The 16,666-nt window shown below is 52.9% G+C and overlaps 1 protein-coding gene across 2 annotated transcripts in view; it reads right to left on the bottom strand.

Moving 5' to 3' along the window:
* Nucleotides 1–97: 97 nt before the first annotated feature.
* DPYSL3 (dihydropyrimidinase like 3) overlaps nucleotides 98–16,666 on the bottom strand; it is a 31,603-nt gene continuing 15,034 nt past the window's right edge. For both annotated transcript variants that reach the window (XM_051793764.1, XM_051793765.1), the window contains exons 2-14: nucleotides 13,817–13,905; nucleotides 11,594–11,778; nucleotides 10,392–10,556; nucleotides 10,185–10,246; nucleotides 9,795–9,875; nucleotides 8,655–8,723; nucleotides 6,565–6,685; nucleotides 5,632–5,788; nucleotides 3,196–3,337; nucleotides 2,686–2,856; nucleotides 1,910–2,089; nucleotides 1,219–1,381; nucleotides 98–781 (exon numbers count right to left, since the gene is read on the bottom strand). In XM_051793764.1, the coding sequence (XP_051649724.1) occupies nucleotides 693–781; nucleotides 1,219–1,381; nucleotides 1,910–2,089; nucleotides 2,686–2,856; nucleotides 3,196–3,337; nucleotides 5,632–5,788; nucleotides 6,565–6,685; nucleotides 8,655–8,723; nucleotides 9,795–9,875; nucleotides 10,185–10,246; nucleotides 10,392–10,556; nucleotides 11,594–11,778; nucleotides 13,817–13,905 (1,674 nt within the window). In that variant the 3' untranslated portion in view covers nucleotides 98–692. The remainder of the gene's footprint in view (nucleotides 782–1,218; nucleotides 1,382–1,909; nucleotides 2,090–2,685; nucleotides 2,857–3,195; nucleotides 3,338–5,631; nucleotides 5,789–6,564; nucleotides 6,686–8,654; nucleotides 8,724–9,794; nucleotides 9,876–10,184; nucleotides 10,247–10,391; nucleotides 10,557–11,593; nucleotides 11,779–13,816; nucleotides 13,906–16,666) is intronic.

The following is a 16,666-nucleotide window of genomic DNA, read 5'->3' as shown; positions in this document are numbered from 1 at the left end:
TGCCACCCCGGCCCAGCTCCCCCTTGGGCACAGCTGGGCACTGCCCCTGCCAAGCAGCAGCCACCTGAGGAAGAAAAGAGCCAGCCAGCAACATGAGTTGTTTGAAGGAACAACTTTTTTTTTTTTAATAAAGTGTACAAAGTAGTAAAACTCCTTACACGAGGTGCTGTGACAGCCGTTACAGAGATGATTCGGGCTCCCCCATAGGCCTCGTGGTGAAGCGCCAGAGCGTTGGGTGGAGATGAAGGACATGAACACGACAGACCCACCTGCCCCTACCAGCTCAGTGCACCTGCCCTCCCCATCCCACATCCTGCCTCTGGCCAGACCCTGCCCCCTCGTTGGGTCACCCCACGGGCCGTTCCCACTGTCCCACAGCATCCCACACGCGTTCAACACCAATAACACACTGAACCAGCGACCTGTCCGAGCTGCATGCATACAGAGAGGAAGAGCAAAACACAACCCGACCGAACCCACAACAGTGACAACAACAGAACCTTAAGGCTATGCAAAAACAAAATGAAGCAACATCTTTAAAGCTAGGTAGCAAGTAGCATTTGTGAAACATAAGGCTTGAGGCTTATTGATTCTTCTGAACAGGTTTACTTCTTTTCCTTCTTAAAACACCAATGTACCATTTTTCTTCCTTCGCTTGAACAGGGACTTTGTTTCCTCCTCAGCCGGGACATTTAGCTCAGGGAGGTGATGTTGGAGCGGCCTCCCGGGGGTGCGACGATGCGCTTGCTCGCTGAGCGCACGCCTTCATCAACCTGGGTACCTGGGACAGGACGAGAAAGCAAAGGGAAGGGGGAGAGCAAAGTTAAGAGCATTTTCTTCACAGGGCTGAGCAGTCAAGCAGCCTAGGGTTTTGCAAAGGGCCTCCTAAGACTGTCTGCAGCAACTTGCTCCCTCTCCCAACTCCAGTAGTGACCCCGAGAGCAGCAGTGGCTTGAACATCTCTGCAGATGCTCCATGAACAGACCCACACAGCAAGAGTGGCATCAGATGCTGTGCTGGCCTCCACAGGCACAGTCTGCCTTGCTTCTACTGCAAGGTACAGCTCCAGCCATGTCCTTTAAGGAACACACAGGGTCTTGCCCTGCCTCTTGTGCTCACCTTGCCCCACGCCACCTCCCAGCTGCCCCCCACTCCAGGAGCTGGGACACGTGGCCAGGGGCTCTGCCCTCTCCCAGCCCAGTTGCCACATGTACTCACCTGACAGGCTGAATCCGGACTGGTGGAGGTTCCTGACAGGGGGTGTCTGCCGTGTGGGGGACTCCCTGGTTGACCCCGCAGGAGTGCCCCCCTTGGGGGTGGTGGTGAGGTCAAACACGGGTCCGTCATACATGCCCCGGGGCACAGCGTGCATCTCTGCCATCTGTCACCAGAGAGAAGAGGACAGTGGCACTTCTCTGAGCCCAGGGAGTATCATACTCCAGCTATCCTTGGCTCCCCAGTCCCCCTGCAGAGGGAACTCTCACTGCCAGCCCCGTGACCCCCAGTCCTGTACTGGCACAGCCCCACCCTTCACCTGCCCTGCAAGGTGTGCAGAACCAGCACAACAGCCCAGATGGGGCTCATGCTGCACACATGAGGGAGGACAAGGTAATTTTGCCCAGCCTCTTCATTTTTAACTCAGCACTTCCCTCCACACTCCTGCTGCAGCAGGACAGGATGAGGACAGACATCACTACTGCTGACCTCGAGGAGCATCTGCCTCCAGCTTGGCACACCACCAACACAACAGGCAAAGCTGCCTACCCAAGCCTCAGCTTTATAAGTATATATTCAAAATACATCAGTCTGCAGCAAGAACAGCAGAGTAAAAATAGCCAGTTATGAAGGAAAAATGCGATTTGGGTGAGCAGTGTCCCAACTCTGCCTCCTGGCATCCCCGTCTCCTCACCTTCCTCCTGGCTTTGATGCGCTTGTAGACATAGTCAGGGAAAGGGCTGCTGGGCAGGAAGCGTCCGGTCCCCTGGGTCACATGCAGGTTGCCATCCTCCAGCATGATCTTCCCCTGGCATATGACAACCAGCGGGGCCCCACGGAGCTCCATTCCCTCAAAGATGTTGTATTCAGCCACCTGCAGCAACCCAGAGATAATGGTCAGGAGGGATATGAGCACTGCCTGCCTACTCAGAGCAGGTCAGTCCCCACACCTTGCTGCTGGAGTCACCAGTGCGGGGAGAGGACACCTGTAACAGCCTTGCCTGCCTCAGAGGCCTCCTGAAGCTCACTAGCCCAGCACAGCAAGAACCCACCAGAGCTCCCAACTTGAACCAGGACCTGCTGCTTTGAAGCTCAGTGTGAGGACAGAGTCCAAGAACAGAGGAAAGTAGGACTTAAGCTTGACGTAAGGCATGAACAAAGCACGCTGGCAAAGCCAGGAAAAAATTGTGCCTGGAAAAGGAATCCAGATTAGGAGAAATGTGTGCCCTTACATCTGCATGGGCCAGGGTCAGGAAAAGAACACCCAAGCAGGGTGAGAAAAGCCCCATGTGCAGAACCCAGGGCTCAAGGACATCCACAGTCACAGCTGGCACGCCCAGAGCCTGGGCTCAGTGACCCCTCCTCAAAGACAGACAGGGCAGCTGGAAGCTCCCAGCAGCCAGGCAGTCTTTCTACAGAGTTACTCGCACCCCAGCCTCCAGCATTCACACAGATGAGCACAGGACTTACAGACTGGTGGGTTTTTGCTGTGATGATCTTCACTGCATCAGGATCCCATATAACCAGATCGCTGTCCGAGCCCACTGCTATTCTCCCTTTCCGTGGGTACAGGTTGAAGATTTTTGCAGCATTAGTGCTTGTCACAGCCACAAACTGGTTTTCATCCATCTTTCCTGTGGCCTGCTCAGACACAAAGAGAACTAAGTATTCTTTTTGGGGAAAGAGAGAGTAAGAGCCCTGGGAAGCACCAGACTCCCTCCCACATGAGGTGCTGGCTGGCTGGGCCCAGGCTGTCAAGACTAATCTTACCACTGGCACCAGACAGGACAATAAGTGAGGGCACCGTCACAGCTCCAGGCTGTTCACCCCAAACCTACAACAGCTGCCTCTCCTGCTCCAGCTTGGTTTGACTCTCAGAGCCAGAGAGGGGACAAGCAGCTGGGTGCCCAGCTCTGCAGGGTAGGAGCATAGGTGCATGAGGTGGCAGCCAACCCTCCCCTTCCCTGGTGGTACTCTCACCACTGCCTTGTCCCAGATGATTGACATTCGTTCCTCTATGCCGTTGGTCCCTTCTGGGATGGCTGTGAAGTTGTCTTTTCCGATGGCTTTCTGAGCGGTGCTGAAGGTACAGTGAGCACTTCCTGAAACCTGCAGGTCACCACTGAGGGGTGGTGGAACAAACACATTGTCAGTGGTGGAACAAACACATTGTCAGTCGTTCTGCAGTCAGACAGCAGCAGAGACACAAGGGACATGGATTTCCTCTGGCCACAGGCAGCCCCTAGCTCAGTTCTATTTTACTCTGCACCCTCATTTCCACAGCCCCTCAGCCTTAAGACTTCCACCTGACCCAGCCCCCGGGTCACTTGGGGGCAAGAGACCTCTGCCACGCTGTGCTGCCTGCCTGAGTATGGACAGCATCCTGCATACAAGGGGAGTCAACAGTTCAGCTCCCAGGTAACAGGGTGGCCTTTGTGTCAGGCCAGAAGATACCCTTCCACACCAGGCTCCATCATTTGCACGAGCACAAAGGAAAAATCATCCCAGTGCAAGTCAGAAAACCTATTTCCGTCAGTTTGTCAGGTCTGCTTGGGAGAGTCCTTCTGCCACACAGGGAGGAAGAGGTCTCTCTGCTGCAGGACTGTCCTGCACAACAAGCTCGTGTCATGCACTGCCAGCTCCTGCACCCCGAGGGCAAGCACAGCCCTCCCTGGCCCCACAAAAGCCTGTGGCAGTGGGATGGAGGGAGTCAGGACTGCCCAGAAGCAGCTCTCTCCAGGAGGCCCAGAGAGATGAGATACCCTGACCCATTCCACTCCTCAGGAACAGGCAGAGCCAGTGAGCTGCCAGCAGCCAAGGTAAGCAAGGAGCTGTCCATGGCTCCCTGAAAGTCACCCAGCTGCTGCCGAGTGCTCAGGGAGCAATGGACAGGCAGCAGCTGGGAAGTCATCACTGCCAGGTGAAAGGAAGCAGATCAAGGCAGGCCAGCTCCTGGCACTGCCCACGTGAGGTGAGGGGCCTCCAGCACCCGGACAGTGCACACACAGCGACTCTGCTCCAGGCCGTGAATCAGCCCTAATCCACTGTTAATCTCCACCTTCCTCTGATAATTTCTGCCATATGTCTGATGGACTGCACAGCCAGAGGCCTGAGCTCATGACACAACACACTTCCTAATCTCCACCAGATTTGTCCTGGTGGAGGAAAACAAGCCATCCAGCCCAGCTGGAGCCTCACAGCCTCTCCTCCCACTGCAGCCTCGCAGAAAGCAGTATGGCAAAGGTGTCAGGACAGACACCTGTGGGCTGCAGGGACTAAGAAGTACTCATCTCTCCTCTGAGGTCTGGAGTAAATTGGAAGGGGAGGATTAGAAAGCCAGTGAAGGAGCTGGGCTCACTTTTCCCTCCCAGTCGCTATGACCTGCACTTATATAACATATCCAGACTGAGTGGAGGCATCTCTTGGTCCTTGACCACAGCAAAATCCAGGGCAACCTGCATACTCAGACCCCAAATGCACCTCTCTTACACCCGGGCATGGCATCTCCACCCTGGCACAACCAGGTTTATCCTAACGTGCCCTGCTGCAGAGACACTTTGTACTGACTGCATCCCTCACTCATCTCAGCAGAGATGTTTCCAGGGTTACCTCAAAGGTCATTTCCATTTACAGCTCCCCCATTGTCAGCCATCCCCTGGCTAACACAGACCAGCCACCACACGATCGGACATACAAACGCAGGGTGAGGGGGTGTGTGATGGACACAGGGCACGTGGACAGGGCCAGGAATGTGCTGTGTCCCCACAGCTGCTGCATGGGCCTTGCCAGTGAGAGGATGGAGTGTAACTGTGAAAGGTCACAGCAAATTGCTGAAGTGCTTTTATTGTCTGTATTTTTTTCAACAAATCCCTTCTCCACCCCCTGACCTTCAGGGTGAAAAAAAGACCTATCATCCCAGCCAGATGTGCAGGAGCTGCTCCTAAAGGCCTCCTGCACTTTGCAGGCTCTGCTACTGCTCACCTGTACAGGTGTGAGAACACATCTGCTTTGTATTTGACTGCAGCCCCCACCAGCCTGTGACACTTGTAACCCTTCCATGTTCTCCTGCAGCATCCCAACCCAGGCAGCCATTCCTCACTTCTCCAGCTTGGTGAATGCTTCTGTTGACAAGTCTGTGTTAGCTGGTCCTCATTTCTTTGCCTTCTTCAGGGCATTTAAAATGGTTCAAGACAACATGTCCTGGTATTTTTCTCATTACTGATGTTAACCTCATGGTGCCTCTCCTGTCCTCCCTCCACTCTCAGGGATAAACCACCACAGCTTGGAGTCAGAGCCATTTCACCAGTCAGCTCAGTAAACACCTACACTGAAGTGGTTCATATTGGACTAACCTCTTCCTTCCCTATCCAGAGTCCACTTCCCCCCAGCAGCATCCCCAGCAGAGTTGTCACTCACCTGGCCAGGAGGGAGTTGATGTAGTCAGGAGTTGTTGGGTCTGGGCTCAGTGGTGGGGAGACCACAAATGCCGCGGCCTTGGCCCAGTTCTTGCTCCAGTAGTGTGTTCCATCAGTCCCCAGACTGGCTGTGATGGGCTCACCAAACACCACAATGCCTGGAGAAGGGCACAGAAAGGACGCTGTTTCCGTGGAGCCTGCAGGCATTCTCTGCTCTACAGCACTACCAACAGCCCAGAGAACACCCATACCCATGTTGGGCTGTCCCACACTGCTGGCCTGGGCTCCGGTGCTGGGGCAGGCAGGAGAGACAACAAGTCCTACAACAAGTCCTGCAGCAAGTCCTGCCTGCCATCACCATAGGGTCCTCCTGCTCCAGGGCACAGATCCCAGCACACCAGCCTCCCCCTTCACAGCTCCCAGGGCAGGGGCACAGAACCCACTGAGCACAACTGTGGATATGCCCACATGCCTGTGGGGAATCCCTGTGCTCCACCTCCAGTGACAAACAGAGCCCCCAGTCATCTGAAAAAGCACCCAGGTGCCTCTGAGGGGCCAGCACTTCAAAGGGAGGCCACAGCTATGTGCAGCAGCTCAAACCATCAGCAATGTGCATGGAGCAAGTGTCCTCAGCAAGCCCTTCACAGCCACAGACAACGTAGTGTTTAAAGCATTGCTCCTACCTGTGCCCCACATGATGTTACCTGATGTGACAACAGGAGGTGGCTCTATGTGGCCTGGTGCAGTGTCCCCCTGCCCTTCACAAGTCAGGTAAACCCTTGAGCTAACTGCTCCCCAGCAAAAGGGGAAGCACTGGACGGCACTCCAAGCACAGTCACGGTCTTGGCATAACAACCATGAGGACATGGGGGCCACATAATCCACAATCCTGGTGGCAGCAGCAGGGCTGAGTGCAGCACCAGCTGACACTCACCTTTTTTTCTGGCTTGGGAGATGAGGTCAGCAGCACTTTTGCTCATCACTTTAGTCACGTAGAGAGGACAGTTGGTCTGGCTGGCAATAGTGATGGCCCGGAAGACAGCTTCTGCTTCCAGCTGGAAGAGAGGATGGCACACAGCTGCAAAGGAGCACTGAGTGGGCAGGGAGGAGCCCCTGCTGCTCTCAGCACACCATGGATTGCACCCTGTGTCCTTGCTTTTACCCTTGACACCCCAAGGGCAGGTTAATCGGGGAGATCTGAGGAGGGAAGCTTCAGTCTCCCCAGGGCCTGGCCCAAATCGCAGGCTACAGCAACACAATGCCTGGCACAGGAGCACTGCCTGGACCCTGCTCCATGCCCAGAACAGGAGCACTGCCTGGACCCTGCTCAGGGGCCAGTAGAGCTGCATCTGCTGTTTTTTCCACTGCCTGGTTCCAGCTCTCTTGACAGCTCAAGGAGCCCAGGGACTGCTGCCCAGCCTGCCAGCACAGGCTGACATCAGGCAGCAGAGGGTCAGCCCTTCCAGAGCACTCCCTGCTCCAGGTTGTCCCATGGCTGCAGCAGGTTTAACCAGATGTCCCTGCCACCCCAATGGCTGGGTGCAGGGGGCCATGTCCTGGCAGGCTGCTGGCACTGGGGCCTGGCTGTCCTGCTGCTCACCCCAGCCTGCTGACACCCGCCTCACTCCACTGTCCTGCTCTTACTGCAGGGCGGATTTCCATCAGGAGGAGGGATATCTTTGGACTATTACATCAGTCTGTGTTCAGCCTGAGCTCAACCCCAGAGTTCTGCAACTGTTTGCTCTACAGTTTGGCTTCAAGCTTTGGAATGAGGAAGTTCAAAACAGAAGCCTTAAAAAGACACCACTAATCCAGCCCCCAGGGCAGCTCCTGGGGCTGTGCCAGCTGAACTGTCCTGGGGCAGGAGAAGCAGAGCACTGCACCCAGACACACCACCCACCCATGCCTCTCGTACTTCTGCTGAGCTATTTGCTGTACAGTGAAAAGAGGTTTTTCTCTTCTGCTTAAAAACTCTTAAAATAGAAATTTAAGCAAGAGAACAGTTTTATCAGCACACTTATGGACTGCACTAGTTGACGATGCTTAACAGGAGCTGGACATGCAGAGGGACTCTGAGCCACTGTGTTTGACACTGAGACTCTTCCCTGTACAAGAAAATGCTTTACACTTTTGTACTTCTAAGAAAATAAACACTGTATTACACTAGGTCATGTATGTTGTTACCAGCCCTAATATAGCCAACTTTGTACACTTTTAATTTGAGCCAACTGATTTTATTTCAGCAGGCCCTGAAGTATAAATCCATCCCTGTGCTTCCCTCCTCAGCTTTGCTATTGTACCAAATTCCTACTGTTTTCTTCTTTCACATGTTGTGGAAAGTTAAAGCACCTCTCAGCAGGGAGTTATCTCAAGGAAACCTATCTAAAATTAGACTCAACTCAGATTAATGGACCAAACAGAAAAATACCCTGCAAACTAAAATTAGAAGTAATCTAATTAGTATTCTGACAATGATTTGTAACCAGGGAATTCCCCCTCTCCTTCCCTCCCACTCCTTCCACCAATGGCTTTGTCCATCTGACTCTCAAACATGCTTTAGACTCTAAGCAGATATAAAGCAGGAAGAGGCTGGAATCTGTCAGCACTCAGATGTGTACAGTGAATTCTCAGAGAAACTAAAACTCATCATTTCATTCTTCTCAGGTCTCTCACATCTGTGGAGCCACCAATACAAGACAAATGCCCCCAACCCAGCCCAAAGGCTGCTACAGCCATATAGACATTTTTGTTGATTGATTCCTCTCTGTGAGACTCAGAACAAGGGCTTCTGTCTCTGCTGGGCAGCTTGAGCAAGACTGAGAACTGTTTGTCACAAACATGCACCTCACTCTTTCCTGGGCTGCTGATGAACCAGACAGCAGTGTCTGTATGAATGGACACCCCTGGATGCACACACACACACCCCTGCCACGATGTTTGTCTGGCCCCACTACACACACTGAGCCCCACTGTGACTGGGAAGTTCTTCAGTGCAGCAAGGCTGAACTGTCCTCTGCATCTTACCTCCTCAGGTCTGCTCAGCACGTGGCCCTCGGGGCCTGTTATTCCCATCTCCAACATCCTGGCTTGTTCCTAGGACACCAAAAGAACAGAGAGCTGTTACAAGTCTGAAACTACCAACCAGAAAAGCAGACCCCTTCTGTGTCAAGCCCTTCCCTCAGGACCATCACCACCCTGTGTCCTGTCTCAGCCATGGTGAGAGGCTGATGCATCCTCAAGGGGTTTGAGAGAGAAAGAGGAAGGATGGGGAAATGGGAGGGCAGACACTGAAATCTCTTCAATGAAACAAGCACAGTGTAGAGGCAAAAAAAGGGTACAAAACTCCCCAGCCCTTCTAATTCCCAGGTTTGTGAAGTGCTACCACTTAACAGATTGGGGGCCTTTTGTGGTTAGGCTGGAGATGAAGCGGAGATAAGCTCTAGCAATACAATTTCTCTGACCACTCCCAGTTTTCATGTGCAGGAGCCATTCAGTTGTGCACTGCAGCTCTAAAAGTCCAGAGAAAAACTGGTTTTTGTAGTCTGAGAGGATGTTTAAAGAATGACCTCTTGGTTCATGCTCCTTCAACTCCCAAGAATAAGAGACAGAAAAAAAACAACTAATTGCAGAGCTTAATTGAACAATGTCTTCTATGTCTTAATGAAAATCAAAACATTTGGACTTTCTGTCATCCAGCACCAATTACAACAGAGCAGGCACATACAGACTACTCATCTGATCACCAAGCCACATCCCTCAGAACACATCCCTTGCAAATCCAGCTTCATTAGACAGCTGCTTGCTTACAGGGAGAAAACTCCTCTCTTGTCATGGCACTTCTCAATGTACTTTACCTCTCCTGACTCATGTGCAAAGCAAAGGTCTCTTGCCTCTCCACACTGAAAAGAGCTGCAGCTGGAGTGAACATACCATAATTGATGGCTACTCTCTTCCATTTAGATAATCACTACTTCATTATTTCAGATTCACTTATGTACAACATACTAAAAACAAAACTAAATTTGACATTGCTGCTGAGCAGCAAAGTTACCACCTTACAAAAGACGTCCATGCAGCTTTAGAGCCATTTTGCTAATGTCCCACACCAAATCTGCCTGGGGTAGATTTTCAGTCCCTGCATGCCAGAAATAGTTAGTTAGTTACCTGTGCAATTATATCACCGTTTTCAGCATGAACTTGGGCTATGGCACCCAGTTCTGCCAGGCAGCTGAATATCTCATACAGCTAAAAGAGAGACAAGAAGAAATGATTCCTGAGCAGGCAGCCCACAGCCCTGGCACCTCTCATGGCCCCATAGCTGCCAGGGCCTGGTGCTGCCATGCCAGGCAATGCTCTGGCCGTGCCAGGACCAGCTTTCTGAAGAATACAGTCACCAGCAGGTGCTCTTGGTGCTCTCCACACCAGACCTGTGCCTCTGCCTGTAGCACAGGAGCTCAGCCAGCCCACGGCCACAGCCTGGGGCAGCCCTGCACAGGCAGCCACCCCCCGCTGCCCCTTCCATCAACACAACCATGGTGGCAAAGGGGGTCTCACCTCGGTGTTGGACATCTGGTACAAATCCTTGTAGGCCATGTACACCATAAAGGAGTTAACGCCTGGGGCAGAGCAGAGAGGAGAGAGGGGTGGTCAGGCTGCCTGCTCTGGCCACTCTCCCGACAGCATGGCCACCCCTCGCCCTCCCTGGCCAGGGCACAGGGCACACGGCCCCTGAGGCTGGGCAGGGAGCAGCAGGCAACAAACCTTTCTCCTGGACGATGGTGTGCAGCTCCTGCCGGACGCGGTCGCTCCAGCGCGGGATGTCCACGTGCAGCGCGTAGTCACAGCAGGCCTTCCCGTCCGCCCACTCCCGCCACCGCTCCAGCGCCTCCGACAGGCTGGACTCGGGTTCCGGCACCACATGGTCCACTGCAGGGGCACAGCAGAGCAAGGGCTGGGCAGGGGTTCCCTGACCGGGCCACCCCACCATGGCCTGGCACCTCCACCATTCCGGGCTGGTCTCCTCGGGGGCTTCGGGGCAGCTCCCAAGAGGTTCCTGTTACCTTCACAACGCACCTTCACTCCTCAAGTGCATTTATCGGCAGGGAAGTGCACAGAGCCCTTGCTTAATGGCCTCTGGCATGAGACCAGGGGTTTTTACAGCTTCTGCTGAGAAACTGGCTGGAAGCTGAAGGGCCCTGTCATTCCCCATCCCCGCTCCCACCCCATTAGCACGCAGCCTCCTCCCACACTGCAACACTAATGCACCTTTTATTGCCCACCATGGAATCCCCACACCCTGCCATAATCCATTCCACAAAATGTATTTTTTTGGCACAGGGAGAAGGAAAACTGGTGGGGGGAGGACAAAGAACCCAGCCCTTTACTGGAAGGATCAACACTTGCTCCTGCATCCCAAGAAACCCTGCAGTGCACACAGCTGTGACCACTGCACAGCAGTAACACCTGAACCTCAAACCAGTGCACAACCATGGCCTTCTCCAGGGAAGGACCTCAGAATTCCCTTTCCTTTTTCGTTAGCACTGTTTATTTCTGAGCAGTGTGAGATGCCAGCACATTGCTCTGTTTCCCTGCTCAGAGTCATCTGAGCACCACACTGCCCTATTTTTATTTAACAGGGGAAAAAAGTTATGTCATTTTTTTCTTTTTGAGGGTCCCAGGGGCAGCAGTGGCTGCAGACAAAGAAGTACTGCAGAGCACAGGATCTCCATGGGCAAGCAGTCCTACGCAGACTTCCTGAACCATCACTTCATCATTTATAAGGATCCAAAGATTCATCCCAATCCTTACTCTCTAAACTGCACTGATAGAGATCATAGAAGATATGAGCACACCATCATGGGCCTTTAGAACAAAGACTGAGAAAAGCAAAGAGAAAAAAGATCTGGACAGTGTTGCAGGACTGCTGGGTGGTGTCATGCACAAGCCCTGCCTGCTGCACTCACTGATCATGGTGGTTCCACCAGCCAGAGCCGCTTTTGTTCCTTGGAAGAAATCGTCCACAGCACTCATTCCCTTGTATGGCATCTGCAGGCGAGTGTGGACATCAATTCCTCCAGGGATCACCATCTTCCCATTGGCTTCTATGGTTTTGACCCCTCCAGGGACAATCAGGTTGTCTCCAATCTGCCTGATGAGATCACACCAAGATGGTCAAACAAAGGAAAACCAGCCACAGCATAACCCCCGAACAGCTCAGCCAGGAACTGCCAGGTCACCTCCCTGTCCACAGAACACCCCTCTCTGTCCCACTCCCAGACCCAGGCAGAGTTGAACCCACCCTGTTGCACAGCCACGTGCAGGGTGTCTGGCTTGCTGACACCTACAATGTGCTTAGTCCAGGGGTGGCTGCCATCTGTCCAGCTGCTCTGTGGGTGTCTGGGATGGCACCTGCTGCCTGGGGCAGGCCCTGGGTTGGGTAGCTGGGGAGAATGGTCTGATGGCCATGCAGAGCAGATCTAAGTGCTCACCCAGGGTGCATGCTCACAAAACCCAACACCACCAGCCCTGCTCCCAGTAAGCTGCACCCCTAATCTCTCCTCTCCCCCGTCCTTCTGCCCACTTTAAGTAAGGCTCAAGTCTGAGGCTTACTTACAGAGAAAGATGATTTCCACTGTAATGCCACAGCTGCTAGGCCAGCTCAGGGACTTGCAATGCCACTCACAGCACAAGGTCCCAAGGGTGAAGGGACTCCTGGGGGTTGGGGGGGAGCTCAGCAAGTGCCGACTCCAGCCCCCTGGGCTCACAGCAGAGCCTGCAAACTCCGGGCTCACTGTCTTCCCAAGGTGCCCAAGGCCTCCAAGGTGCTCACTGTCTTCCCAAGGTGCCTCTCTCACCTTGTCTCCTCCGTGCCCTGAAGGACAGCTTTGCCATGAGCAGTGCCATGCTGTAGTGAAGGCAGCTAAAATCACAAGTACCTAAAAATATCTTCTGAAAACAGGAAGTCTAGAAAGTTCCAGTGTACATCCACTGGTAACCGAATACACAACCACAGTCCTCTGGAGCCTGTTCTGTTTGAGCACAACTCGAGGTACCCAGCCCTCCTGCAGGCCAAGTCACCTGAACCTCAGTGTTCCCTTCCCTCAGCCCCTGCCTGCTCAATCCCTTTATCTGTCCATATGTAGCACTCAGCCTTCAAATCTCTTCTTTCAGAAATCCTATTTCCACCAAGCCTTCCTCAGTCTTCCCTGATAAATCAAGATAAAAGACAAGTTGGTTTTAGTGGAAAACTTCTCATTTCCTTGGCACACTGGGGAGGTAAAAATGAGAAGCAAATTCCATTTTTGCATTTTGTTCAAGCTTGGTCCCTTCGCAGTTTTTTTCCTTAACATAACAAAAAGTCTGTGGACAGAACTGCTCGCTCCAGGTCCTCACAGCAATAAGCCAGCAGTTCTTCCCACTGCTTTTACAGAGATCAATCTATCACTAAAGGTTTTAATCTGTTCACTGCATTCTTACCAGAATTCACTTGTGAGAGCATTTTGTTTCCAAGGCAGTGAAATTCTGTGACCTCCAGGCTGCAGATGAGGCTCAAGGATACTCAGGAACCCTGGTAATGCTGGATATTTAACTCTTAGCATAGAGCAAGAAATGCCTTTTCAAGTCTCTTTGTTATAAACTTCCAGGGTTCTTTCAGTTCACCCTCATTTCACATGTCCCAACATGACACTTTTCCCATGTCTGAACAGCAGACTTTAAACAATGGAGCTATTCCTGCAGCTCTGAGGCACACATGGAGAAGCTGGGGGAACCCAAAGGTTTCCCTGCAATTCCCAGAAATCTCAAGAGAGCAGATGACTTGCAGCACAGCACTGTCCTTGTTAGTGCTAACAAACAAGATCCTGTGTGGGGTCATTCAGGCTAATATGGTTAACACAGGGCAAAACAGGAGTCAAAGATGAATCTTGTTCCTGGTGCAATTAGACACAGCTTTGCTGTACACTGGACACTGTATCACAATCCCACAAGCCTGACTGCAATTCAGTCACTGGAGTTACCCTGAAAACATGTCATGTGCTCACACAGAGAGCTGAGACTCTGTCCAGAGAGGGCTATCAAGTTTTCCTGGCTGGCAAGTTGGGTACAGACCACATCCACAAAAACCCAATAAGCAGCCAACCTAAAACTGGTTTAAGGGGAGATGGAGACAATATAAGTCCCATACTTACTTAATGAGGCCATCCTCCATGTAAATGTCAGCATAGAATGACTGGTCATCATTGACTATTCTCCCTCCTTTAATAAGAAGACGATCACTCTGAGAAAGGAAGAGCACAGCAGTTGTCAGTAACAGGTAATATACACACTTCATTCACTTTTCACTGTGAGGGTGATTAGACAATGGAACAGGATGCCCAGGGAGGCTGTGGATGCCCTAGCCCTGGAAGTGTTCAAAGCCAGGCTGGATAAGGAAGGCCTTGAGCCACCTGGTCTAGTGGGAGGTGTCCCTGCCCATGTCAGGTGGGGTTGGGACTAGATGATCTTTAAGGTCCACTCCAACCCCTTAACATCCTGTGATTCTGTGACTTGCAGTGCCCTGTACAGGACCCTCCAGGGTGCTCTCCCACTGCTCACCTCAACAGGCAATGCTGCAGAAAGGTCACACTTGTAATGACACTTGAAACAACAGGACAACAGCAAGGATTGAAAACATCATATTCCTAAGGCTGTTTCTGAATGGGACAGGGGCCACCAGAAACACCACCCAAGCAGAGTGAGCATAAAGGATAGTCACTGAGGCCACAGCAAATATGCTTCCATAAAATATACAGAGAAGTCAAAAACTTCTTGGGACGTTAGGCACATAACTGTAGGCAGCATGAGCCACACACCAGTATTCAGAGCAAGTTTGTACTACGGGCGTGTCCTTAAATCTTATCCAGATACTATGTAAAATAAGTTGCCTTAAAGAAAACAATTTACTCTCTCCTGTTACCACCTTGCAAGGACCACCAACAGGACAGGTAACCTGTTGCTGGAATCTGTCCCTCCCCTGGCTGTGCTCAAGGTAGTTGTTCTGAGGCATTTCACAGGTCTATACAAGGCCCAGGAGGCACTGGCCTGCGTTCCTGGCTCATGATTTACCACCTCCTCTGTTCTCCTCTCTACTGACCAAAGTGGCCAGCAACCTTCTCCAAAGGAGCTCAGACAGCTGAGGAACACCCAGACCAGAACTGTGCTTATGCTCTTCCTGCATTCGCACTTTTGGACTGGGACAGCTCAGCATACACTGATGGGACAGGATGGACATTGTCCTGGGGGGAACAGACCCTGTCCCGAGGAACTGGGAAGGCTGAGCTTCTGCTCTTTGACCTACCTCCACCCACACAAGTCTGCAGTACAGGGGCAAACGACCTGATCTCACACATGGCTGCCATGGATTCAGGCGACACAGGCTGATTGTGCTGTGCCAGAGAATATGCCGTGTCCCCCACTGCTTAAAACACCTCCAGCAACCCCCCAGCTTTGCTCTTTGCTCCCACCAGTGCCCACAGCCCAGGTTTTGGCACGGGAATACACTCCCCGTCTGCTGTCTGAGCCTGGACCAGGGCTGACCAGAGCCTTCAGCAGGGCTCACACGCCAGCCTCACCCTGTGAAGCTCTAGCACAATTAATTCCTCTGCAGGGAACTGGGTTTGTTCGCCATCCGCCGCCCCTGGGGCAATTTCTTAAGGATCGCCACACTGCTGGTAATTTGCAGCTTCCTCCCTGTCAACAGAAGGATGCAGAGAATAACTCCTGCGTCCCTGCAGCAGCCAAAGCCCAGAGCCCCGAGCGCGTTTGTACAGCAGTCTCATCCACCCGCAGCCGAGACAAAGGAACTGGGTGGGGAAAGGCTGGGAATGCCGGCGCGGCTCAGCGCGGGGGGATCACCGCGGATCCCCGGCGGGGCCGCCCACGGCTCTACCCGTGACCGGCAACCCCGGTGTCGGCAACGCGGATTTACCCTCCCCGCCCAGCGCAGCCCATGGGAGCCTCGTCTCCCACCAGGAAAAGAGCTCAGCCGAGCTGTTCCGCGGTTCCCGTCTCAACCACCACCCTCTCCAAGACGCAAACCCGGGATCAGCCCCGCTTCTCCCCCGACCGCAGCTAACACGTCGGGCGGGTCTGCCCGGACTGTGCTGTGTGAGTGGGGCTCTGGAAGCAAGGGCACCTTGCTGGTCACAGCTCCTTCCAACACACCTCCACGAGCACACGGAGGTAATGGCCTTGCCCTGGGGGCCCAGGGTCACCTCTCACGGGCAGCCGAGGCTCAAGGACAGCGGGTGTGCACTGACAGTCCCAGGCGCTCGGACCAGCACGCCCGTGCCACGCCTCTCCCCAAGGGCCACATGCTCAGCTTTGGGGCTGAGGACCCTGAGCACAAACAAGTGCTGCTAATGAGCTACTGATTCTCCTCCCCCTCCTTCAGCACAGGATGCCTGTCCTCCCTTGTGCGTCCATCCAAATGTCATCAGACTAACAATACTGTAATTTTAAGTTCAGAAACCCCTAAAATGTGTTGCTTGGAGCCTGTCGGTCACGGGGGCAAGCAGCTGAGCTGTGGCTCTCATGGAGGAAAATGAAGAGTGTTTAAGTAACATACAAGAGATGTAGACAAAAACTACTGAGCAATGGTCTCAGGTGTCAGCTATGGATAAATCAGGGCCAAGGTCAGAAACACAGGGAAGAAGATTCTTGTCTTCTATTTCAGCCAACCATAGATAGAATTTCTCCCACGTAGCCAGTCCCCTACTCCCTGGCAGATCCCCCTTGGCTTTACCTAGCCTACACAATGAGAAAAAAAGAGTCTACCTGCCCAGATCCAGTAACACAACTGGGCCTCCACAGTTTTGTCTTGCCCATACCCTTTAAACCTCTCCAACTGACCCTCCCCAATACTGGAGTTTGCTCTCAGCAGAGTGGGAGCACCAGCAAATACTGATGCTGGCCTGCCCTTCCCTGCACGTTGGACAAGAGCAAGCCAAGGGAGTCAGGCACAGGCATCACAGGGGCAGGAGTCTATAGCCCTTGACTAT

The sequence above is a fragment of the Manacus candei genome, unplaced genomic scaffold (assembly GCF_025592945.1).
Source record: "Manacus candei isolate 608988 ecotype Guabito, Panama unplaced genomic scaffold, ASM2559294v1 h1tg000037l, whole genome shotgun sequence".
NCBI lineage: Eukaryota > Metazoa > Chordata > Aves > Passeriformes > Pipridae > Manacus > Manacus candei.
The sequence above is the reverse complement of the archived record's forward strand: the minus strand, read 5'-3'. Positions and strand labels throughout refer to the sequence as shown.